General features: G+C 38.8%; 1 protein-coding gene across 49 annotated transcripts in view; it reads right to left on the bottom strand.

The window, feature by feature from the left end:
* DTNA (dystrobrevin alpha) overlaps nt 1-26,848 on the bottom strand; it is a 419,235-nt gene that overhangs the window by 32,063 nt on the left and 360,324 nt on the right. For 28 of the 49 annotated variants that reach the window (XM_070050313.2, XM_070050325.2, XM_070050324.2 and 25 more), the window contains 5 exons: nt 24,041-24,118; nt 23,382-23,474; nt 13,126-13,213; nt 6,062-6,159; nt 1,209-1,322 (listed from right to left, as the gene is read on the bottom strand). In XM_070050313.2, coding sequence (XP_069906414.1) covers nt 1,209-1,322; nt 6,062-6,159; nt 13,126-13,213; nt 23,382-23,474; nt 24,041-24,118 — 471 coding nt within the window. The remainder of the gene's footprint in view (nt 1-1,208; nt 1,323-6,061; nt 6,160-13,125; nt 13,214-23,381; nt 23,475-24,040; nt 24,119-26,848) is intronic. The other 21 variants (XM_070050308.2, XM_070050316.1, XM_089305829.1 and 18 more) reach the window with 2 other exon arrangements.

Consider the following 26,848-nt stretch of genomic DNA (forward strand, 5'->3'; position numbering starts at 1 on the left):
GCGCTGGCCCCCAGGTCAGGATTTCTTAAGCGGGTTATCAGGTACCATGCAATCCCCAAATTGTGAAAATGCTTGACACAGAGTGCGTGATTTATACATGTCTACAGAGAAATCCCTTCAAGGGAGAGAGTGTCTTTTCCTTCCAGGCAGAAGTACAATGAAGAATATGGAGGTGGGCAAGCCAATCAGCTGGGACTTCAGCATGTCAGGCCTCACACTCTAGGTGACATGACGGCTGATAGCACCAAAGTTCTGGGCAAAGTTAATGTAGCTCTGGACTCAGCTGGGGTCTTGGGATTCCCACACATCAGGGCGAGGAAGGGGTTAGAATCAACATGTTATTCCAAGATGGCAACACCAAGGAGGAAAGAAATGCCAGTTAGAAAATGCAGTATCAGTGACCCAGGAACACGTAAATTTTTAAGTGTAAGAGCCTGGGCTGGCGTCGCGGCTCACTAGGCTAATCCTCTGCCTGCAGAGCTGGCACGGTGGGTTCTAGTCCCGGTTAGGGTGCCGGATTCTGTCCCGCTTGCTCCTCTTCCAAGGCCAGCTCTCTGCTGTGGCCCGGGAAGGCAGTAGAGATGGCCCAGGTCCTTGGGCCCTGCACCCGCATGGGAGACCAGGAGAAGCACCTGGCTCCTGGCTTCGGATCGGCGCAGAACGCCGGCCACAGCGTGCTGGCCATAGCAGCCACTTGGGGGATGAACCAATGGAAAAAGGAAGACCTTTCTCTCTGTCTCTCTCTCACTGTCTAACTCTACCTGTCAAAAAAAAAAAAAAAAGCCTGTAGTATTTATTTAGCTGTTTATGTGTTTTGTTGAGCCTTTGTAAAACACACTGCTAATAGTGCAAATAACTAAGGAGAACTGAGTTCAAATTTTTTCCAGTGAGAGATTTTATTTCTCCCATCCAAGTCCTAACCAGGCCCGACCCTGCTTAGCTTCCAAGATCAGATGAGATCAGGCACGTTAGGGTGGTGTGGCCATAGACGAGAGAGATTTTATTTCTGACCTAAAAATTCTCTTTTACTTTTCTGTGTTAAATGAGAGAAATACATATAAACAGCTTCTTCCCAAATGTTGTCAATTAGGCACGTGCTCTTAAGGAACATTGTGACGGTGCAGCGCTGTTTTCCGGCTAGACTCGGGCAGAGTCCATTCAACAGCGCCACCGTTTCCATTCCCGAGCTGATGCGTGCCCTCTCTTACCTGAGGAGCCGGAGCTCTGCCAGCAGGGTGGGGTTTTGCTGCGCCTTCTCTGGTGCGGGCTGAGAAGCTTGTTCGTGCTCTAGCCGTAGCCTCTGGATCTCCTGTAAGATTTCTCTTGGGAGAGAGGAGGAAAGTGAGAAACCAGGGTCAAGTGACTTCCTGAATGGTAAAATCTGAGCCGATCAGGGCCGGCAGAACAGAGAAGGGACTTGGTTAGGTTGAGGAGCAGAACTGATCTACGCCAACCAAGAGACTCCCAGTGCTGATGAGGCTTTGGTGGCAGCTGGTTGGGTGCTGTGGGTGAGGGGAACACTGGCTTCCCATCCAGCACGTCCCAGCCACGAAGCTCTGCCGTCTTGTTCAGAGTTAGCACCAAGACCCAGCAATCTCCCTGGTAGGTAATACGGAGCTACGGTAAAGTGGACAACTTTGAAGAGCACGCTGCTTAGGAGACAAAAATGTCTCTTCCTATTATTTATGATCATACTCTGTCCCCAGAAAGTATCTGTAGCCACCAAGTAATAGGTGCTTGGAGGGAAAATAAGGATAAATGGTGCTCATTTCACAAAACTACATAACCTCATTCTCTCAACAAGAATGAAATTCTTTTTTACTGAACTTATCTGAGAAGCCCTCAGGTAGGCAAAAATCTTTTTCTTTCTTAACCATTTTTCTCCTTAATAATGGATCCCAAAGAGAGCAGCCTTAGAAGCAAAGTGCTTTTAAAAGGATTCACTGTGATTGAGTCTGTGACACAGCATGTATTGGTGTGACCTATGTGGAAGGGTGAGATGTGTCAGGCTGTTATTGATGTGGGGGCCTGGGCTGCCTGGCATTTGGGTGCACATGAGGCTGGACATAAAAGATGTGACTTGTGCAAGGTGAGTGACTCCTAAGTGAGTCAAAGCCATTAAGCAAGGTTATGTGTTACACATTCTTGGGGGTTGGGGGGTGTCAGTCTCATACTCAACAAAATGCACAAGAGCCAGTAAGACAGAACAAAGCACTAAGAATGGCAGGTGGACTCAGTGGGCTAAGGGGCGGGTGCCTGTCCATTTGAAAGGCTGATTTCCAACTTCCTGCTTCATAGTCCCATCAGAGAAACGGGGCTACCTGCCAATGAGTCATCACACCTCTCACGGGAAGGGTGAGAAAGCTTCACTGTAATTGCATGGGTTTCCACTCTTTTTTTTTAATTTCCTAAGGGAAACCTTTTAAGAAAAGAGCCTTTCACTGAATCTCAGTATGCCAGGCAGTGAACAGGGACTATCTCTGGTTTCAAAAAAGGGAGGGACTTCTGCAAGCCCCACCCCCAGGTCCCACATTGTTCAACCTGAAGATCAGTGAGCTGGGATCCCCAATATTTCTTACAGGGCTAAAATCCTGATCTTTTAGGACTCCTGCTAGGTTTTCTTGTTGGTTCCAAAGACAGAACCATGACTGAGAGTTTTAGTCCAAGGAAGGAAAAGAATGAAGTAGGTCTGGTAAGAACACATAATGGAAAAATTCATAATGGACACTGAGTGCTTGGAACTATGCCATCTTCCTTGATCTTATTTATTTAATCCTATAACAGTTCTAGGATTTATAGGCACAATTCTTGTATCTCTGTTTCATGATTGAGAAAATCAAGGCAGAGACTAGTTAAAAGACTTGCTCTATTATGTGGTAGAGGTGATCTGAACCCAGGTCAGCTAATTTCAAAGCCTGTATATAACAGACTGCTTTGGTCTTCTGAGACTTATCATGGTAAGTGTAGCCTATGCAGGCTATGATTTGTGAAACACCATTTGAAACATCCTGTTATCCGTATACTACCCCAATCTGGTCCTGCCCGGGTGCTAAAAGGAAGCACTCTAAAGGTTATCACTGACATGTCCGTGAATTACCTAGGGTTAAAAGTCATGAAGCAAAGTGAGGAACTCTATCTTCCCCTTAAGCTCAGAGTTCTGACGATTGGGTTAACAGTCACCCTGGAGACCAAGGACCCAGGGCGGGGGTGGGGAGGGTGGGTGTCACCTTTCCTAGTGCAGGAATACCACTTGGATAAGTGTCTAGCATAAGGCCCTGGGTTTTTGCCGAGCATGAGGCTGTTGGCTTAGAGAGATGAGTTCAGGACAGATTAGGTGCTAATCAGGGATGGGGTGGGACTTAGGAACCATGAAAGAACAAAGGGACAGCATAGAGCTCTCTGCCATCTCTTAGAAAACAAACAGCATGCATTCAGAGAGCTCAATGCAAAAATGTCTAGAAGCAAGCCTTCAGAATGGTATCAAGGCACAGCAGAAGTCCTTAGGACATGCATGCTGCTTCCTGCTGATTTTGGAATCTGGAACAGACCCAGAATAAGGATGCACATATTTTGGATATCTCCTCAAAGGAAGCCCTGATTCTCTCCCCCTGCCTCCCAAGTGAGCTCTCCTCAGGCCTGAGTGGAGGAGAGGATTGGAAGGGAAAACAAAGTGCTCTGGAGAGGTGGAAAAGCAGGTGCACACTGCAACCAACATATCTGTGGGCTTGTGAATTTTTACTTTAGTCTTTTCTAAGAAGAGAACTCTGTGCAACCTCAGGCCAGCTTTGACCTGCACCTGCTGATGTCGCACAAAGACCTTCTTTGACTCTACATTTTATTTCTTTTTCTCACTGCCACCTCTGACTTTATGCTTTATTTCAGGACAGATGTGTAGGAGAAAGGAAAGAACAAGAGAGCGAAAGAACAGAGTGCTATTAGCCTTGAGTTGTGTGATAATTGTTGGAAAACCCAGAATCCTAATAGAAAGTTAGAAGTGAATAGCAGGATTTAGTAAATTGACATTCATGAAATGTTTATTCTATTTTCTTAGTCATCTCCTGTTTTGGTTCTTTTATGTCCTTTATTTCGATTTATTTCTAGTGCCATTTATTCTACATAGGTCCTCACCACTTTCGACAGCTTCTAGTCAATCCTTTGTAAATTCAACCCACAGATTTAATAAGCTGATTATTCATTTACCATAAAGATGTAGGTATTCTGTCACTTTGTTTACCACTGCTATCCATAAAAATAAAATCCAAATTGTTTGATCTGGTGTATAAACCATATACATGTATACTTTTTATGTATGTAAATTTTTATACATATATATTTAAAATTAAGGTGTTGTAGGCATTTGGGGAGTAAGCCAAAGGATGGAAGAATATTCCCCTTCTCTGTCACTCTGGCTTTCAAATACACAAATAAATAACAAAACTTCAAAATTGACAGGGAGGGATCATATATGCCATTTTTTAAAAATACTCCAGCTATGATGTGAATACATCTCTTTGAGTGGTGGTTTCAAAGGCTATGGAGACATGGTGTCACATTTATTAAGATATTTCCATTTTAATTTAATGGTACGAGCCAGCTCTTAAGATTATCAGGCCAAAAGCCTTTTTACTGGAAAAACCATGAAAATGTGCCAACAGTGTTTGCACCTTCACTTTTATTTTTTTTTCTATGAAGTTTAAAGAATACTTTGACCATTTATCTCAAAAGTTTCAGGTCAAACTCTACAGGAACGAGATAATTATCACATCTTGTTCTTTTACTCTACAAGTGTGACCTCAGAAATGACATCAGAGTTTAATAAGGGATTGAGCATTAAGATATTTTTTGGACTTGTCTAGGAAGTATAGAATAAACAAGTTGTTTCTGTATTGTGTTTCCTCAGCACTGAGTTTGGGATCTTACTTGGCAATACATTATTCTGTCACTCAGTACTTATATGCTGAGTTCCTGCTTTGTGTCAAGCATGGTTCTGGGCCACGTGGCTATTTGGCATGGCCTCATTCTAAAAGAATTTCCACCAGTCAAAGAAGACAAACAATAAACGAGGAAGCAAGTGCATAAGAGGAATTATTTCATATAGCAATTAGTACCCCCTCCCCCCATCCCCCATACAGGGTACAAAAGAGAGTGGATACTGGGGTGGGGGGTAGTGGGAAAGATCCCACAGGTGGGCTTCAGGAGCTGACATTGGAGCTCAGACCTAAATGAAGGGGAGGAGCCATTGCTCAGACCCAGAGGAGGGGCTCTCTGGACTGACAGAATAACTGGTGCAAAGCATGTCAGGGCAGAAAGAACCTGTATGGGGCTGGAGTATGATGAGCAAGGTGAGCTGAAGCTAGAAAGGTAGGCAGGAATCAGGTCGGGGGGGACCTCACAGCTGGGATAAGAGGAGTGGGCTTTCCATGAAAGTGCAATGGTAAATCATTAGTAGGTTTTAACCTGGGAATAATATGATATAATTGATACATAAAAAAATGACAGGTCAGATGAGGTGGTGGTGGTGGAGCTGAAGTAGACAGTATCTGGGATACGTTGTAGAGGCAGACTGCAAATCAATCTGCGTCTAACAGAAAAAGGACTGGCTGATAGAGTGGGTATGGAGAAGTTTCACTTGAACAACTGGGTGATGGCGGCATCACTCCAAATGGCTTCAGCTGGTATCCTTATAGGGCACCTTCCTGGTGAGCCTCCCAGCTGTCTGAGTGGAGACACAACATCCACCTAGTACTTGGAAGGGCTGTCCTGCACTAAATAGCTCTTTAACAAAAGTAAGAGTATCAGAAAAAAGGGAAATGAGACTGTTGGAAGAGACGGATGGAGCGACAACATCCATCTTGTTGACACTTCAGAAATACACACATAGCAATGTGGATTTTCTCAGTAAGTGTGTGAAGATCTAAATGCCAGAAGCCAGCTGCATTGACTTGAGATGCCCTCCTTGAGTATGCTTATAGAGTGAAAGCCTTAGAGACTTTAAGCCATGACTATCGGTTAATGAATGAACATGTTGATCAAAAAAGCCAGCAAGGCTTGAGAGCCTTACCTGTTCTTGTTTTCTAGTTCTGCAATCAGCTGCCGTTGTTGCTTGTTCGCATCAATGGTGAAGGAGATGTCAGGAGCACTTCTCTGCTGCGTTGGCTGCTGGAAAATATGGAGTACACATGACTTAACATTGGGAATGTGAACCTGTATGTGTTTGGGAAGACAGAAGTCATGAGGTATGCAAACAAAACCCAGGAACTATTTCTACAAAAACATAAAAGGAAAATATATAAAATTAAACTGCCATTCCTCTCCAAAGAAACAGCTTTCCTGTGAATTTGGAGCACATCTATGGAGTGGCAAACAGAATTTTTTGGTAGGCAAATACACAAGCCATCTAAAATCTGTTTTCAGCTTTCTTCCTTAAAGCCTTTGGGAAACAATTTCACTCTTGCCGAGCTGTATCCAGGATAATGACTCTCTCAGTATAGGTGGATTTAAAATATGTTTTACTGTTGAGATAACTTTTTCTGTAAAATTCTGTTCAATTACTCTAATGTGCTATTTAAAATGTGATAGTTTTTAACACATAGCAAATGAGACTTTTTCTTTTGGTCAATATACTTTTTGCATTCTTCATATATGAAATATTGATAAAATCACACTCTTGATCATGTAACTACCATTACCAATCAGTATATGTAATCTTAACTTTCTGCATTCTCGTATTATCATATATATCATAAAGCATATATTTATATGTATATTTGTATATGCATCCCTATTTAGTCAGGGGTTTATTTGGCATTATTTTATAAAGAGGGAAGTGGATTAAGTATACTTCTCTGAAAACTTAGAAATTCTTCCAAGACAATTTTTATTGTATAAAGAACTGATTTAAGAGACAGGCATTTGGTAGAGTGGCTGAGATGCCTGCATCCTATATTGGAATGCCTGGGTTCAAGTTCTGGTTCCTCTCCTGATTCTAGTTTCTTGCTAATTCACACTCTGGAGGCAACAGTGGTGACACAAGTAGTCAAGTTCCTGCCACCAACATTGGAGACCTGGACTGAGTTCTTGGCTCTGACTTGGATTGGACCTAATCTGGCTATTACAGGCACTTAAGAAATGAACCAGCAGATGTTATCATATGTTCTCCCTGATCAGCAACAACTAACTGAGCACCAAAGGGGAAACCTGTTGAAGTGAAATGGAAACTATGAGAAACAGTGACTTGATCAGCTCTTGTCCTGACTGTTGATGTACAATGTAATACTTTGTCCATTTTAGTATTTTTTGTTTTGTTTTAGTACTATTGGTTGAACTCTGTAATTAACACGCAATTATTCTTAGGTGTTTAAATTTTAACTTAAAAGTGATCCCTGTTAAATATAAGAGTGGGAATAAGAGAGGGAGGAGATGTACAATTTGGGACATGCTCAATCGGACTTGCCCCAAATGGTGGAGTTAGAAACGTGCCAGGGGATTCCAATACAATCCCATCAAGATGGCATGTACCAATGCCATCTCACTAGTCCAAGTGATCAATTTCAGTTCACAATTGATCATAATGAAAGGACTAAGAGTCAAAGGGATCACATAAACAAGTCTAGTGCCTGCTAATACTAACCAATAGAATAAATAAAGGGGAGAGAGATCCAAAATGGGAAGCGAGATACACAGCTGACTCATAGACTGGCAGATGTCCTAAACAGCACTCTGGCCTCAGAATCAGCCCTTAAGGTATTCAGATCTGGCTGAAGAGCCCATGAGAGTATTTTAGGCATGGAAAGCCAAGAAACTCTGGGGGAAAAAAAAAAAAAAGACAACCTAAATGAAAGATCTCTGTGAGTGAGATCCCAGTGGAAAGAACGGGACCATCAGAGAAGGAGGTACCTTTCTCTGAAGGGAGGAGGGAACTTCCACTTTGACTATGACCCTGTCGGAATAAGATCGAAGTCAGCGAACTCAAAAGGCTTCTATAGCCTTGGCAACTCATGACTAGAGCCTGGGGAGATTACTGACGCCATAAACAAGAGTGTCAAATTGTTAAGTCAACAACACTGTGTACTTACTTCTCATGTGGGATCTGTCCTTAATGTGTTGTCCAATGTGAAGTAATGCTATAACTAGTACTGAAACAGTATTTTACACTTTGTGTTTCTGTGTGGGTGCAAACTGATGAAATCTTTACTTAATATATACTAAATCGATCTTCTGTATATAAAGATAATTGAAAATGAATCTTGATGTGAATGGAATGGGAGAGGGAGCGGGAGATGGGAGGGGTGCGAGTGGGAGGGAAATTATTGGGGGGGGAGCCACTGTAATCCATAAACTGTACTTTGGAAATTTATATTTACTAAATAAAAAAAATAAAAATTAAAAAAAAAGAAATGAACCAGCAGATGAAAGAGCTCTCTTTCCCTCCATTTTAAATAAATAAGTAAATAAAAATAGGGGCCAGAGTTGTGGTGCAGCAAGTTAAGCCTCTGTCATACCAGCATCCAATATAAACAATGGTTTGAGTTCCCACTATTCTACTTCTGATCCAAGTCCCTGCTAATGCACCTGGGAAGGCAGTACAAAACAGCCTAAGTGCTTGGACCCCAGCCACCCATATGGAGACCTGAATGGATTTCCTGGTTCCTGGCTTCAGCCAGGTCTAGCTCTGGACATTGTGGCCATTTTGGAGTGAACCATCAGTTGGAAGATCTTTTTCTCTGTCTCTCCCCCTCTCTGTCACTCTGCCATTCAAATAAATAAATTATTATTATTTTTTTAATTAGAGTCTGTTCATTAAGTCAAAAGACATGAGGAAACACAGCCTGTTTTTTATATTTAGAAAAATAACTGTAGGAAAGGTTCACACAGATCTGGCTTTCATAAAGATTTTTGATGATTTTTAATTTATGGTTCTTTTTTAACAAAGAAATGATTTGTGTTGCAAAGAAAGAACCTTGAGGACCTCTGTATTTTATATCCATGACTTTCTATAATTAAGTTTGGCATATGGCAACTCTGACCTGTGATTCCGGCATTTCTTCTGATTTCCTAATATAAATACCTTTTTCTTGCATATATTTTACGCTTTGTTAAAAGACAGAAACTTATCTGAGCCAGTTGTGGGTTTCAGTTGTTGCTTTGCTCTCTGTAATAGTTAACCAGGAATCATTCGGATATCTAAGATGTTGAGTTGGCCCAGTAATGTTACAACAGAGTATCTCAAGCTATGACTCATGCTATCCTGGAATGATAACTGAAAAGTGAAAAAATGGAAGCAGGCCATATGAGAACAATTATTCAGCTCTGCTGATATTGCACAAAAGTAGACACAGACGATACGTAAATAAACGAGCATAATTATACACTAGTGGACACAAAAATTTGAATTTCTGTCACACAACGTGACTCTTCTTTGGATTATTTTCAACAATTAAAAAAAAGTAAAAGCTATTCTGAGCCTACAGGTTGTATAAAAATGACCTGGATTTGGCCAAGGTATTTTGTTGATTCAACAAGGGTAAAAAAGTTTCTTTCTACTTTATTTTTTAACCAATAGATATTAGCCAACAGATGTGAAAAACATAAAAAAAAACACACAATATCCTTCTTTGAAGAGTGAAAATATATATCATCTAACATACTTGATTTTAAAAATTAGGAATAAGGACTTAAAGTGGTCAATAAATATAAGAAATAGATGGTAGATTGATTCTACATAACAAGGCTTATTAGGAAAAACAAGGGGGAAGAAGAGTAATGAGAGATAGGAATTAGGGGAGAAAAAAGGAAAAATAAGCTGATTAAGAGAGGTAAGAAGTAGAAACAAAAGGAGAAAGGAGGTGCATAGGGGAGATATTTATTAATTTTTGCTGTATCAGCATAATTAAAGTATATGATTATACTTAATCTCTTTAACTGATGACATAGAGTGAAACAAATATAGAAAAGACAGAGAGGAAGACAGATTTTCAGAAAGGTAAAATTCACCACAGCTGAAATATATTTATAGATTTCAGACCATGCTACCCTGGGGCCCCATTTTTAGACAGGGCCATAATTGCAGAAAGAACCCAGAGGACCCCAAGCTGCTAATTCTTATGCAGTCATGTCTCAGTCTGTGGCCTTCAAAAAAATCCAAGATTATATCTTTACATGGCTTTTAATGCCTAATCCATTTTCCTAACTATGGACAAGAGAATTCTCATATTTGTTCAAAGACCTGATCTGGTTTGCCAATGATACAAATCCTACTAAATAATTTGATCAATTAAGACTCACTGAATTAGATGGCTATTTTTTAAAAGATTTATTTATTTATTTGAAAGTCAGAGCTACAGAGAAAGAAAAGAAAAGAAAGGAAGGAAGGAAGAAAGGAAGGAAGAAAAGGAGGAGGAGGAGGAGCAGAGAGAAAGAGAGAGATGAGAGATATCTTCCATCTGCTGGTTCACTCCCCAGATGCCCACAATGGCCAGGGATAAGCCAGGCCAAAGCCAGGAATCAGGGGCTTCTTCCAGGTCTCCCACATGGGAGGCAGGGGCCCAAGGACTTGGGCCATCTTCCACTGCTCTCCCAGGCACATTAGCAGGAAGCTGGATGGGAAATGGAACAGCTAGACATGAAATGGTGCCCACATGGGATGCTGGTATTGCAGGCAGCAGCTTTACCCAGCTATGCTGCAATGCCAGCCCTCACTGGTTATTTTCGCTGTCTCGTAGAGAGCATTTTAGACTCAAGCTTTGAAATTGAGCATATCCTACTGTTTTTTTTTTTTTTTTAACAGGATAAAGGTCTTTATTACAAGATATAAGAATTTTTTCTTTGGCACATGCATGAGTATGTGTGTGCTTGTATATATATATATGTATGTGTGTGTGTATATATATATATATATATATATATATCACCCAGAAACTTTATTTAAGGTATACAAACTTCATGCATTTCATAAATATAAATTTAGAAATATGGTGATTCTTCCCATTCTATCTGCCCTCCCACCTGCACTCCCACCCTTCTTCTCCTCACTTTTCTATTCCCATTCTTATTTTTACTAAGATCTATTTTCAGTTAACTTTATACACAATATTAAACCTATACTAAGTAAAAAGTTTAACAAGTAGTGTGAAAAAAAAAAACTGTTCTTCAATAGTCGAGTCAAGAGCTGTTCAAATATCTGTTCTCATTTGAATGAAATCTCCTTAAGTTTTAGGCTGCCTCAAATATATTGATTTATTCATTTCCATTTTTTAAAATTCAGCACCTATTATGTAACAAGTACTGTGGCAGGTATCATATAAAAAGACAGATTTCATGTCCCCATAGTTACATGATTAAGGCAACCAAGGAGGGATAAAGAGAAGATGACATCGAGCTGGTTTATAAAGTGATAATGGAGAAACAGTTGTTGGATAGGTGGATTGAAGTTTATGCATGGTGTATCTGGCAATGGCTAGGCTTTAGGGCATGGAATAGTGAGGGGCCGTACGGCAGAATCTTGTAGGAAATGCAATGACTGAGTAAGCGAACAGTAAGGAAAGATGCATGAATTTCCATCCAGAAGATAATGAAATGGACACAGGTAAATGGTCTTTCTATCTCTTTCTAACTTGGTGACGTTGTCTATGTAGGGTTTATTTAGCTAATCACACAATTCTTGGAAATGTGATTAGCAAGGGATTTACAAAGCAACAGGAATTCATGTAAAGATGGTATTTTTCCACAAAGGTTTTATATATAAGTAGGCAAAGGACACAGTAACTAATGTTCTCAAGAAAGAAAACAGAGACAGAATAAGCCAGTGCACATATCAATAACAGCACGTGCATAGAGATTTAACATCCCACCAGGGATCACTAACTCAAATGTGGAATGGGGCCAAAGAGGTAACCTAATTGAAAGAGGTGCACCATGAGAGGAGGTGAGTGTTCAAAACAGACAGAGAAATGCCTCTGCTCCAGGTCCAGTTGCCATGAGAAACATGGACCTGGTCTGTCTTTCAAGATACACAGAAAATCCAGAGTTTTATGGTAAACCATCTGATATATCAATGCTGACTATGGACAAAGAATTGAAAACGCTGTGGGGGTTGCAAAAAGCTTCAGTGGGGGAAAATTTGGTCTGTAGGCTGCAATTTTGTGCCTGCTGGCTTACGCAGCACTTTCATATTTCATTATCGCAAACAACTCTAATAATTGCCAACTTTGTTTTGCCTTTCCTTTCAAGAGATTCCCAAGAGGGTTACTTGTCCTAAAATCTAGTTCTCTCATACTCAGCTGACTTTAATTTTCTTTAACATATTTGTTCTTTATTTCAAACATCTAAAGTTTCACATATTTCATTTATATCTGGTCTACTATGTCTGATTTGGGGGCCACTTTTGGCCTGTTCAAGACCCTTTCCTATCTTGACCATTGTAGTTTCTGACAGTGTTACAGGGACTGATGTCACAGACAGGCAGGTGCCATGGTTAATGCAATGGGATGCTGTACTACTCCCATCTGTGACTGTTAATTAAATGGCTGGCAGGAAGAGCTCTGATTACCGGCAGCATCTCATATACGAGGGGCAGGTTATGCTTCCTCACTACTTCCTTGCCACTTTTTGTCCTTTGTGCTGCACTAATTGCAGCTCGTTCTTAGTTCAGCACAGATGATTTCTGAACAGAGATGTGAAACTGGTTGTGGCTTTTGTTTTAGAGTAGAAGCAAATGGAAAAAGATATCATCCCTGCTGATTCCATTTTAAGTGTCACTTGCAACTATTCTGCCTTAAATCTACTGTCGTCACTAAATATACCTGTTTTTGACCCATGAAGGAATTATAACCAGTCCTTACTCCTTTCCTCAGGTACTCATGGGGACAATGCTGGGTAAAGAGGAATGTGGGGCTTCCTTGACCACAGCGTCACACTGCTATAAATGGTTTTGTTCCCTGAGGCGTCATTTTACAAGTGGAAACTCACCACCAAGCTAATACGACATAGTAACAAACTTAAAAACAATAAATTCATACAAACTGTCCTAGTAATCAGTACCACCTATCATGGTAACAGTGAACGTGACATATGAAATTCAGAGATCTCAGATGCCCACGGAAGGATCCTTTCAATCAAACTACTTACAGACGAAGAGGATTCTGCTGCCAGTCTTGCCGCATACCTGGCAATTAGCCTGTGCTCTTCATCAAGCCGGTTTGAACTCTCAAGCATACTATCAAGAAGACAGCAAGAAGGAGACTGTTAGGCAACAGAGAAAGACGCCTGCATTCATATCACCATTAAGGGGTTTTGCTATTTTAATTTGTCAGTGCTCCAAACTTGCAAGCTATAAAAACCCTCTTTGGTTAATGGTCTCCAACTTGGGATTCATGACATGATCTACTAGATGGCTCAGAAGATCACTAATAAATCTTGTCTCCAGTCAGTTCAATCATCTTACTAGGAAAGCTTCAAAGAGAAATGATTTTTTGCACCAACATTTCTGATATAGGAATATCTTCTACTTAATTTTATTAACATTTTCTTCCCTTATTATACAAGTGTGCATATCTGAAATCAACCCATTAGAAAATATAGAGAAGAAAGAAAAAAAATGTGGGCAGTGTCCAGTGATTTCTACCTTCTGGTATTCACATTCTTAGGTAATGCTCCCTCATGAGTAGGGGCTGGACTCTCGGACTTGCTTCTAATGAATAGAATACATCCAAAGGAATGGAATGTCACTTCGAAAATTTGGTTATAAAAAGACCAGGGCTTCCACTTGGGCCTACTCTCTTCTTCTTGAGTGCTCTTCAATTGTTTGCCCTGTGGGAAGCTAGAAGCCACATCATAAGACAGCCCACTGGGAAGGCCCATGTGATGAGGAACTGAAGAGAGCCAATAGCCGCGTGAAGAGATCCCTGTTGGTAGTATCCTTAGATGAGATCACAACCTGAGGTGAAAGCTTGACCTCTTGAAAGTCCTTGAGCCAAAGGTTCCCTGCAAGGCCAAACCTGGATTCCTGACCTCTAGAAACTGTGAGATTAATGCTTGTTGTTTTGAGCCACTAACTTTTGGGGGTAATTTCTTATATAGCATAATAGATACCTAACACAATTGTTATCTATGATATTACTACTCAGGTAAATGCTTTTTATATTCACTTCCAGATAAGTAGAATTCCAGTCGTGTTTCCAGATAATATTAAGGGGAATTATTTAGTGTCTTTCATAAATAAATTTATATAAACTGTTCATACTAAGATAAAGTTGAAGAATACAAATACAAATATTACCAATTCTCCCATATTTTAGAAAACTTTATCTTCTGAGCTCTTTGTTCACTAAGTTTTGAGTACCATTAAACAAAGTCTATGAAACATACCAATGAGACTAATCCTGTTGAACAGACTAGTTGGTTGGTCATGGTTTGGCTTATTATGGTGGGTATCAGGTCAGAATCAAGATTAGAAACTAGTTATTCTCATTCCCACACATAATTCTATTCTTCTCTATCAGCTCTTAAGGCTTTTTCTTAAAGAAAAAAAAATTAATGTTCATGATTATGTTTTAAATACATACACTCTTATGCCAATATTAAGGTTATAAGATTTATCCATTGCAAAGAGTTGGATCCACATAATGTAACATGATTATTTGTATTTATATTTACATGTAAAGTGAACATGCAGCACAGTTTTTTAACTTTTGTTCTAAAGTGAGAAGACAAGTGAAAATCATTTTGTGCCTTCTGCATGTTGGCAGGGTCAGTTCTAAATAGCTCTTCCCTGGTTGGTTGAAACAATTACTATAATGTTTTTCCCTGGTCATTTGGAAGTCATTCTCATCTCTACTCTACTCAAGTCTACACCCCTCACATATGTCACCTATAACCATTTTAACACTTTTATGCAGGCTGTGATAAATAACGAGGATTTCATCGCCAAATTTCCCTGTTTATCTACTTAGTGCTCTATTCCTCAGAAAAAGCATCAAGCTGGCATGATGCCTGGTACACACTAAGTGCCCCCAAATGTTAGTGCAATATTATTATTCTGCCTCTTAAGTAACATCTTCAGATTCATGAACAATTCTTGTCTCTCTGGAAGTATCACCAACTATCACACAACCATCCAGGGCACTGCTTCTCAGACTTTAAAGTATAAACATATTACTCAGAGATTTTGTGAAATGCAGTATATGATTCTCTAATGGGGGGTGATGGAGTGGGACCTGAGAATATGTAGGTCTGACAAGCTTCCAAGAGACCTTCGTATACCTAGTCCAACATTTTTGAGTGGCAGGATCTAGAAGATCTTGAAAATAAAATGGAAAATCCAAATATATGAAATAAAATCCTAATGTAAATCATATAAAGAGGGAGGGAGGGTAGGGTGGGACGTATCACCATGTTTCTAAATCTGTATATATGAAATACATGAAACTTGTATAACTTAAATAAAATAAAAAAAACAAAAAATCATATAAAATCATTTCCCATGAATATTTAAGTAGCATATATGATATTTTACAAACATTATTTAAGACAGAAAATTTTAGGATACAAGGCTCATATAATGTATAGCATCAATCACAATGGATGAGATTTCAATTAGCATATAAATTTAGACTTGGAGAAAAATAATTTTAATAGGAAAAGATAGAATTAGTTCTGGAAAACTGGAGCTTTAAAGCAGATGTTTAACTTTATAAAACTGTCTATACTCTGCAATTGTTAAATAAAATTAATTTTCTTATTGTAGCTCTAATAAGAAAAAGTTTATTGTTTTTGCTTTAAACATAAAACCATCCTAAAAAAAGGCCATTTAGTTTGATTTTCACATGTCTATCATTTCTGGCTCATGTGTTAGAGACTATGTGCCTCATTTAAACACAGTTTGTGTTGACAACAGGGCCCAATCAACAGGACAACGATCTGTTTGCTGCTTCAAAGTGACTTTGTCAAAAACAATTGTTTTGATAAATAATAAACGATAAAAAACTTCATGATAAAAGTGTTTTCTATCATGAGTGACCAGCAAGTATAAATAATGTGAGGTTGTTTTTTGAAAAAAAAAAAAAAAAAAAGCCTCCTGGAAATGTAAGACGTGAAGATATGGGATGTTGTCTAGTAAGCGATAACTCATGTTTCTGTGCCTTTCCTCGCCCAGCAGGGAGTGAACAAGGGCCAGTGTGATAAATTACCCCTCTGTGCATGTGAACGATTTATGAGTCCACATGTGCCTTTGCAGTATGTTCAAATTATACAAGGGTGAATGAGGCATTCCTCTGATAAATTTCATTATTTCAAGACTTCAATTACAAATAGTTGAAAATGAATGGCCAATAATCCCTAAATCATTAAAATAAATAACAATTCCAACACTCTCTCCAGCCCTAGCTATTCATTTCAGAATTTTATAATCAGTAATCTTGCTACAAGACTGTGATGAATTAAAATGGGAGTGCTGTGTTGACTGCATTTCAGGGCGGGGACATTCATTATTTTGAAAGCTCTCCACTTTCTACCTCAAGTGCATGGCCAGTGTCTGTTACTAGTGATTTCAATCGGCATTCTAGGAAACTCAAGTGGCCCCAGCTAAGCTGGAGATTACTAAATTGTGGTTTAGCAAAGATTTTTGGGAACTCATGGTTTGTTTACATTTCTTTCTTTCCTCTGTAGGCTGTTCTGACTTCCAGGGTAAGCTATCAACAAAAAATACTGTGATCCAAAGACACTGGAAACACTTTTAGATTTTCCCCTGATATTTTTTCTATTTGGAGGGCGACATGCACTTTATTACTAGAGATAGATTTTTAAGATGATCAAGCCTCATGTACTACTCTTCTTCTCCTTAAATGCAAATAGCTAATGGGAAGATTACCCCCTGTGAAGGTACTATTAGCTTACACCTAAATGGAAGATTCCTTTATCAGATTATTTCTTATCTTTTTCAGTTGGTTGAGAGCAAAATGCTATGGGGAATAGAGCACTCTTCAGACATTTAGGAGTCAGCAAGTGCATGAGGGTTGGGGTGGAAAGGACCAAAGTTATCCCTGGAACTGAGCAGTGGTTTTACTGGACTGCAGAACAGGGAGTAAAACTAATTTTCAAAGCTTAATGTGCTGGCCCTTTAGTGAGCGTTTGAAGGGAAAAGAGAAAATCATGAACTAGCAATCTTCATGGATAATCATAATAACTTACCATAGTAATGGCATCTTGGGGTGTCTTTTTGCTCCTCTAGGAGACCCTGACTTTAACCACCTGTTATTTACAATCAAGGTCATTCATTCAATCAAAGTTTAGCATACACATTAAATATATTAAAGGAATACAGTTCAGTGGACTCAGTGTTGAAATATGTTATGGGTGGGGTTGTGTCTCCCTGTAAATATTCTTTTTTGAAAACCCCTTAGAATGTGACTATATTTGGAGATATGGACTTTAAAGGATTAAGGTTAAAAAAGTTCAGAAGGGTGGGGTCCTAGTCCAATATGACTGGTGATCTTTCAAGAAGAGGAAGAGACACCAGAGACATGAGGCATGGACATGGACATGAGAAAGGTCATTTGAGGCCACAATAGAAGGTAAACATCTGCAAACCAAGGAGCAGACTCAGGAGAAACCAAACCAGCTAGCAACTTGGCCTTGGACTTCCAGCCTTCAGACCTGTAAGAAAATCAATTTCTATTGTTAAGCCTCCAAATCTAAGTATTTTGCCATAGCAGCCTTGGCTAGCTACTACAAAGTAGAAGTGACCAGAGAGCATTTAAAAAACTTTTAAATTCTTGTCCAGTATCAACATTATTTTAAAAAATCTCCTATAAGTTTATCTACATCAGTGAATTTCTGATGCTTATCTTTTTATTTACCATCTCTATTTATGTAGAGTTTAATACTTTACTTTTTCATCCACTTTATATGCTATACTAAGTATTCAGTTTAAGGGCTACTCTATAATAGTGATTTAAAAAATAGAAAATATATTTATTAGTAAAAAAGGTTTCTAGGTGTTACCAACAATTTTGCTTAGGGTAAGTGGGAGTTTTACACTTCTAGTAATATTAATATTCTACACTATCTGCAGGTATTTCTTGGGCCCCTCCTGTGTGCCAGGCACTGTGCTAGGTGCCAGAGATAAAGTTGGGGAAAAGTCACAGAGGGTTATTTTCCATGGGGGAAGCTGGACAGAAAACCAGCCAACTAACCAATGATGGCAGTTATGAACTAAGCATGTCACGATAGAGATTATCATGGGAGACCTACCTAGGTAGGTGTTTTTAATCTAAATTGTAAGCCAGAGAAGGAGCCATGCATGTACATATGGAAGAAGCAGGCAGAGCAAAATGAAGATGCTCTAGACAGAGGGAAATACTTGCATCACAGTCTGGAGACACAAAAAGGTTTGGCTTGATTTAGGAATTGAATAAAAGTTGATCAAGAATTATGATTGAATGGGAAATCCTCACAAGAGCCAAGGCTGGGAGAGGGTAGGCAAGGAAGTGGGTTAAAAACTAAGGGAAACAGGAATCTGTTAAATGATTTTAAGCAGCAAGCAAATGGAAATTTCAACCTATATGAAAACCAAAAATAGGCATTCTTAGAATGAGGTAGATATCTTCTCTCCACAAGCATAAAATATTGTGGAATGGGGCTGGCACTGTGGTGCAGTGGGTTAAGCCATAACCTGCAGTACAGGCATCCCATATGGGCACCTATTCCAGTTCCTGGCTGCTCCACTTCTGATCTAACTCCCTGCTAATTCACCCGGGAAAGCAGTGGAAGATGGCCCAAGAACTTGGGCCCTTGCACCCATGTGGGAGACATGGAAGAAGCTCCTGGCTCCTGGCTTCAGCCTTACCCAGCCTGGGTCATTAAGGTCATTTGGGGAATGAATCAGCATATGAAAAAATCTCTCTTTCTCTCTCTCTCTAACTCTGCCTTTCAAATAAATGGATAAATCTTTAAAAAATATTGTTGAACAAGTTAAAACTAGTTAGATTATTGATACATTTAGCAAGAAATCTAATGTCAATCAAAAGGTATAACTTCTTATTCTTGAGAAAAAGACAGAATAACTTAATCTAGTTATATGAGATTAGGAGTCTACCAAGTGACAGCAGTTGATCATGACAACAAAATATAGGATGGAGCCTTCAGCTGTAGTCCCTCCCTTAGTTAGATTCAGGCTTTTTCAGAGTTGAGAAGAATACACTCGATACTTCTGAATGGCAAGTGTCTAGAATATAATTGTGGTTAAAGGTAGAAATTCTGAGATTTGCCTGCCTCAGACCTTCCCCCTAAGCCACTGGCAAGCTCAGGCACTGAAAAGCTTTTGGGGAGGGCAGAAAAAAAAAACTTCAGCATATTATATTTTGAGAATTCTCTCCTCTGTTGGATGGAGTGCTTAAAAATTATTAAGGCTTATAATTATTTTTTTAATTAATTAATTTTTTTGACAGGCAGAGTGGACAGTGAGAGAGAGAGACAGAGAGAAAGGTCTTCCTTTTTGCCATTGGTTCATCCTCCAATGGCCACCGCGGCTGGTGCACTGCGGCCAGCGCACCGCCCTGATCCGATGGCAGGAGTCAGGTACTTATCCTGGTCTCCCGTAGGGTGCAGGGCCCAAGCACTTGGGCCATCCTCCACTGCACTCCCTGGCCACAGCAGAGAGCTGGCCAGGAAGAGGGGCAACCAGGACAGAATCCGGCGCCCTGACTGGGACTAGAACCCGGTGTGCCGGCGCCGCTAGGTGGAGGATTAGCCTAGTGAGCCATGGCGCCGGCCAAGGCTTATAATTATAAGGCTTATAAAAATTCACTGAATTAGGAAGGCAGCAGAAATTCTCCCTTGAGCTGCATTTTGACTTCTAGAACCAGCGGCAGCATCCGTGTTGAATTTAGCAATGGGCTATCTGCAAATAAGTAAGCTTCCTACAGTGTTGATAACATAGGGTAGAAGATCCTCATACGGAATTAATCATGAGCATGTCCGAATAATAACAGAAACAAAGGGACCACAGATGCAGAGGTAGAGGAATGGGAGGAAAATAAACGGGAGCTGGTGTCAGTAGACCTGTGTGCAAATCCTTGCTAGCATGTAACCCTGGATGAGCCACTAATGTCGTGAAGCTTGTACTTTCTTGCCAGTGAAATGGAAATAATAATAGTCTACCCTCTAGGGCTGTGATGAGCAAATTAAATAAGGTCTGGGAAAGGACTATATAAGTTCTGAAGAACTTCATGGATGTAAAATGTATTCTACCTGTGGGAATGAGATAAAAGACATTAAAAACTTTTTTTGGCCTTTTTGAAGCTTACAATTTAAATGAGAAGTTAGAATTCATAGAACTAAATACACAAAAGATAACTTATGAACAACCACTATTCCTATTACCAGTATGTGCTCAAAATTTGTTATAAGTAAATGAAATAGTAGGATATGACGTTTTAGTCAATGAGCACGTGGGGGATGTAGGAGGAGGAGTCTACAAAGGCTTTCTGGAGGGCCTGTGTCCACACAGGTTGTATCAGAGGCAGTGTAGCATAGTGGTTTTTAGCTTGAATGAGTGATGATTAAATCTCTATGGGACTGTTTAATTGATGTGTGATTGTGGGTGAATAGGGTAAGACCTCTAAATTAAAATCTTTACTTAAAAGAATTGGGGATGGTTCAATAAAGGCACTGCTGAAAGCTCGTGGCAAATGGGACTAATGTTGATTTTGGTACAAATATTTTTAAAAATCCATGTATAATTCTTTCACAACACACATTTCCATGAAATTCCTGAAGAACCCCTCATATGTACTCCATGAACGTACTCTAAGGACTGGGAGAACTTAATGTACATAAAATGTCCAGCCCAGGGATCACTGTGAAGCAAGTACTTCAAAAAATACTAGCTAGGATGATTATTACCATTATTATATGCCTCACTGTAAGTGACTGATGATGGTGGAATGTGATGGCTTCCATGATGATAAAGGGGGCAAGAGATCCCTCTGCCACTTACATAACTATGACCGTTGTGAGGAACTGTTAAGATCTAATTAAACATAAAGGAAAGGGAAGGGAAAATGAGAAATTTAAGAGAAGTGGCAATAATTTAAGGACAGGAAAAAAGCCCTGAGGAATATTTGAGAGAAGTTATTAAGTCAGAGTCTGCATCATTGATTCATCTTCTGCTTTGTTTTCAAAATACAAATCACAGCCAGCTTTTATCAAGCAGATGGAAGGTGTCCTTGTGAGACAGTTTTATGGTCTTAAGTGACCATCAAGTCAGCATGATTAATCACTCAAATAGGGAAAACAGCTGGTAGGGACAAACTCTGAGCTTTTCTCTTTGGAAATTTCTTTGTTACTACAACCTTAAGTATTTGATTGCGGCAAAGAATAGTGGCAATACCTAGAAGGTACTCAGAATTATGGGGAAGAGGATACGGTGTGAGATGACATTATTGCCTTATGACGGAATCTATATTGACTATATTTTCTTTGAAGATTACCAATACCATTTTTTTTTTGGTAATTCAGTATTTAGTTCTATTGTTGCAGCTACAGTATAACATGGTGGCATCAAACTCATTAGAATCAGATCAAAGCAATCTTGTAGTTTTCAGAGACTGAGTTCTGAGAGTAGATAATATTTAATCTAGAAGATCATACAATTTAAACACAGATAGGTTTAGGGTAGCTTAGGAGTTCATTCCTAGGAGGCAGGATGTATGATAAAATTATACTGGTATTCAGGTTATATATGTATTTAAAATACAAACATATACCCAAGTAGTCTTCAAAAAAGTTCATTGAAATGAGAATTATGAGAAAATTGTGCAAGGATTCAACATTTTTTTTTTGCACCAAAATAAACTTATCTTTTAATTCCACTTCCCATGAACTTTTTGAAGTTCATTCACATATGTTAAATCAAATCATTGTTCATTAGTTCATCAGACCTAAGCTTGTCTCAGGTACTCATCTTGTGAAAATGGGTGTAAGGCGTCAGCAGTAGCAAAAGGGGGGTGCTTTGGAAACGGTGAGAAGAGAGTTCTAGACAGGAACACCACAAGGCTGTGAGGGTGATGTACACCATGCAATACCCTGCATGTTTGAGAGAGGCCTTTGTGAAATAGTAGACGAAAGGCAACCTGCTATGCTGGAGGTGTAATTTTAATGGGAATTTAACTCATTGACTCACATTATAGTCATCACTATATACCATCCATTGGCCCTTAGTTTAGACAGAATTGGAATTGGTAAGTAAAACTGAAATATTGCCAAGGAATGAGTTTGCTGTATAGGAGGGAATTTCAAAAAGTTTAGGGAAAGGTGGAATTATTTTGCTGCAAAAATGTTGGAAATCCATGCATACAGGAGGTGGTCTTTAAAAAGTTCATGGCAAATGCATATTACTGAAAAACTATGCATGGATTTCAAAATTTTTTGCATCAAAAATAAATGTATTATTTAATACCATTTCTCATCTTTTGAAATACCTTGGTATGGTTGTATAACAATAATCAAAACTGAGATAGCCTACTCTAACTTTTGCTCAAATTACAAATACATGTTTATTATTAAAATCAAGTAACTTAATGGGAAGAATATTCTACGTCAAAACTAAAATAAAAAACACTTTATGAATGCTTTTATACTTATATAGGACTATCTAAATTCCTGGAATTAACACATGTGAAAGTAAGTTTGGCAGATTCTGGGACTTAAAAGTAGGCTTTAAGAGGACAGTTACTCAGAAACATTTGTAAGTAATAGAATTGTTGAAAGAATTTCTGCCACTGTTGTGATATTGTATAATTGTGTAAGGCATTACTCCTTGGGTAGGCAACAAAAGGGTAAGCATGACTTCTATATTTTTTTCTTGCAACTACACAGAAATGAATAATTTCTCAAAGTAAAAAGTTAAAAATACACAAGCACACAAACTAAAAATAAAAACAATTTCCATTTTATGAGCACAGCACATCACTTGATCTCTTTGATTACTTCCATCCTAGGTGAAATGAAGCATTTTCCCCCTAGATCAACAGAGATTTTATCCCTGGAATAAGACAAATTCTTGCATGACCATCCTGCTGTAACTGACATGATGCACGCAGGGACCCAGAGTCCTGCACCACCTGAATGCCAAGATTTAGCAGAACATCAATGTATGTGAGTTTTCCCTTTAGATCAGATATAAATGATGACATAAATTCTTGGGTACTTTAATGGGAAGTATCCAAACTAACGCCACAGAAGACTTCTTCTTAATTAAATCAGTTTAAGTATGCCTTGGTGACACCTCTGTCATGCGGGGACTTAGCCTCTTGCTGAGACTGCTTGTCACCAGCTCTGACTGTTCCCCTCTCTAAGAACAGTCAAGCAGCCAAACCTGCACTAACCATGATGGGTTGTTCCGGAGCATGTTGACATACAACCCGATGAGAACATGTTCATCAGCTAGCCTGTCTGCCACATTCAGGCTGTACTGTATCCTGAAACAGGGGAGGAGGAAGAGAAAGGGTGTGGTTAAGAAAGGTGGCCAGAAAAAAGCAAAGTAGCTTGGAGTGAGTTTGCAGTAGAAAAGGTATTAGGAAGCCCAGCAAGTAAAGGAAGAGTTGCAAGTGATGTTTTATGGAAAACACAAGCAAAATCCAAACAGTGAAATTCACAATGCCACTTCACTAACGTGAAAATTTTTGGTGAAGCAATTTTTTAGAAAACAGATTTGCATTCTTCAAGCAGTAAGGCCCAGGAATTCAACTGTACAGTAAGCACAATGAAAGGGGTTGCCAGCAAAGATTAAGTATGCTTTGGAAAATCAAATCATTAGCTTAGTCATTAAAAAAAAGAAGAAGAAGAAAAGGAAGTCAAGGGAAGCGAATAACAACACAGATGTGTCCAATTGAAATTACTGCTTGCCGCTGTTAATTAGGTTACAATAGAACTGCTTTTTACTAAATCAAAGCTGGTCTTTCACACACAAAGCAATTTTGACAAGAGAAACTCCATTTTTAGTTTAGTTAATTCAGAGTTCCAGTACACTCTGGCTTTAACTTACCCTTTGCCCTTCAGAAACGCTGGAGCAGCCCTAGCCAGCATTTTGTTCTGCTCTACTTCACTGTCCTTGGGAGGAGAGCTAGTTAATAAGATGGAAAGCCAAGAAGAGCGTAAACACAGCAACGCATTCAAGAATAGAAACTGGCAACAGAAACTCCCATGTCTAGATCCAAGCTTCATTTGGACAGATTGCTTATTATTTTGAAATGTTCAAGCTGTTTTCATATTTCTTGAGAGTTCAACTAGGAGTAGAAACCTGGCCCGAGAACAATTACAGTGACACACAAGCCATCATAGTCTCAGGTTTGACCTTTTCCATTTGCTTAACAAGTCAGCATGTATAGCACATCTGCCTAGCATCATGACCATTCATTCAACATTTATTACAGTTATCATGTGAACAGTCCAGTAGCTCACGAAGTCCCACCAGCCCTCATATCCCACTCAAGTAATTTACTTCCCACTCTCCCATAAAGTCTCCAGCTGTCTGTTGAGTAGATACCTGGAAATTAGCAAGTGGGGGATTGCTTTATGACTCATCTGACCCTGGCTATGATGTGACAAAGAAAATTTTCAGAGAAACAGAGAAAGACACTTTAAAGCCTTATAAGTAGGTATTTGTTTCTTGTGCCTATTTAATACATAACCAGTGAATCAAGTCCAGTCACCAAATTCTTAACACTTCAGATTCGGTATGGGGAATATCCATTTTATTTAATAATTTACATAATAGTTTTAAGTTTAAAATATAGTTTTATTAAAGAAAAAATGTAAATATAAATAATTAAGTGTGGTTAAACCAAGTTTACCTGAGGTTTACTATATTAAATGGGTGTGCTTCATTAGAAACTATGCTGTTCATTCTTACTATAATGAGTTTAAAGGGTTTGCTCCTTTTAGGCTAAGTAGAATTTGTTCACACATTAGTGTAGCTAAATATTTCTCTTCCTTCATGGAAAATGCAAATAAATTGTACAGCTTTGTTTGGATATCAACTGGTTAATTATCAGAATCTAAATCATGTGGTTTTGCCAGAAATTTCCAGTAAGTTCTAAATCACATACATATAAATCTATACATGAATATACATACTCATAAATACTAGTATGCTTAAAAAGTAACATTTTATATGGCTTATTAGGGAGTTAAAAGCCTTAAAATCTTTTAGCTATAGATTTTAAGTTTCTTCTAAAAATATGTCAGGTTTTCAAGCTGTGAAGTACTAAAAAGTAGAAATTTGTTCATGAATATCACATTAGAATTATGCACATCCTAATCAGAATTCTTATTTATAATAATATCTATGGATACTTCAGTTTGTAGAAAATTTGAAATAAAAATTGCTTTGGTGGAAAAAAATTCTGAAATCTATGCATATGCATCTTCCATGAACTTTTCAAGTACCCTGTATACTAAAAGATTATTTAAATAGTGAATTCTCTAGTAAATTTAATATCACATTTGATTTATAAAGAAAAGGTCTCACACAGAGTAGACATTTATGTTTGTTGAATGTATGACATTTCACTTGGCATTCTGGGAAGTCTACCTGTTACACAAAGTATTGCTGTACAGTTGAATGCAAACAAAATTAACTTTAAAAATAATGATCTGGAGTATTCTGATGGATCACAAAGAGTTTTCTGAGTATACTAATCTAATAGTACCTTCTAAAGTAACAATACAAAGACTGTGAAATCTACCCATCAGGGCCCAAAACTACGTTTTTGCCATCATAGTTGTCTTTTCTATGATAAACCATTATGTCACCAAAACAGCATTCCATAGTTTGTCTACTAAAGAGTATTTCCATATATTCACTACATGGTAACTCCAGTCTCCCTGCTGTCCAATATCCCCCCAATATTTTTTTATAGTTTAGCTTAAGATAGATATATCTATGGCATAATTGATTCTAGATACAATTCAAAACACTATGTAAGATACCAATGATTCTTTCTTCCAAACTAAGCAATTTCCCTGCCTTGATACCGATGATTCCTTGTTCTTTGAATCCCAGAAATTGTGGCAATAGTTCTTCAACCAACAGGCTAATAACTATACAGGTAAATTAACTTGATGCTGAATATACCAGATTAACAGAAGGAGCCAGTGGAGAAGAGAAATACAGGAAGGCCAACCACAAAGAAGTTCTGGTGAAGTTTGATGGGAAAAAGATAATTTATCAATAAAGGTCCAGAAATGCTGTTCCACCACTCACAGACAGAGAACAGGCTGGAGGTGACCTGCTGACATCTGTGCTGTGCAGGGGGCAGGCTGGCAGGAAGGGCAACCGGCCAGATTTTCCTTTGGGGGCCTCTACTAATTCCTATATTCCATTCATTCACCTGTTTCTCCTCTTCTGTTTTCTTTCTTCTTACCTGGTTCCTTCCTTCAAGAGAGTGATCAACAGAAATTCCACATATACATATCTCCTTTGCTTCTGCTGTCAGTTTTTTTGCATTGGCTCTTGCCAGTGTTTCTTAAGGAAATCATTTAAACATTCTTATTTTCTTTCTGTTTTCCACATGAATTCTTGGGAACAACATTCATGGAAAATATAGGGGTTACACTATGCATGTTGAGAACTTTCTAGAAATAAACTATTTTGTTTTGGTATATCTCTTATGAGAAATGCCAGGAACATTTCTGACTTATAGTAGTCACTGTGCAAAAAGTTTCTATATTTCCTAGAGCTAGCCTCATATTCTTCTTGTTACTTGTTTCTGGGAAGCCAACAATATGTATGCATACAGAGGCAACCAAGTGCAAGATGCAAACAAAGAAAAAAATGTCCACTCTTCCAAAA

The sequence above is a fragment of the Oryctolagus cuniculus genome, chromosome 10, assembly GCF_051225735.1.
Source record: "Oryctolagus cuniculus isolate XC-2025 breed Fujian yellow rabbit chromosome 10, ASM5122573v1, whole genome shotgun sequence".
NCBI lineage: Eukaryota > Metazoa > Chordata > Mammalia > Lagomorpha > Leporidae > Oryctolagus > Oryctolagus cuniculus.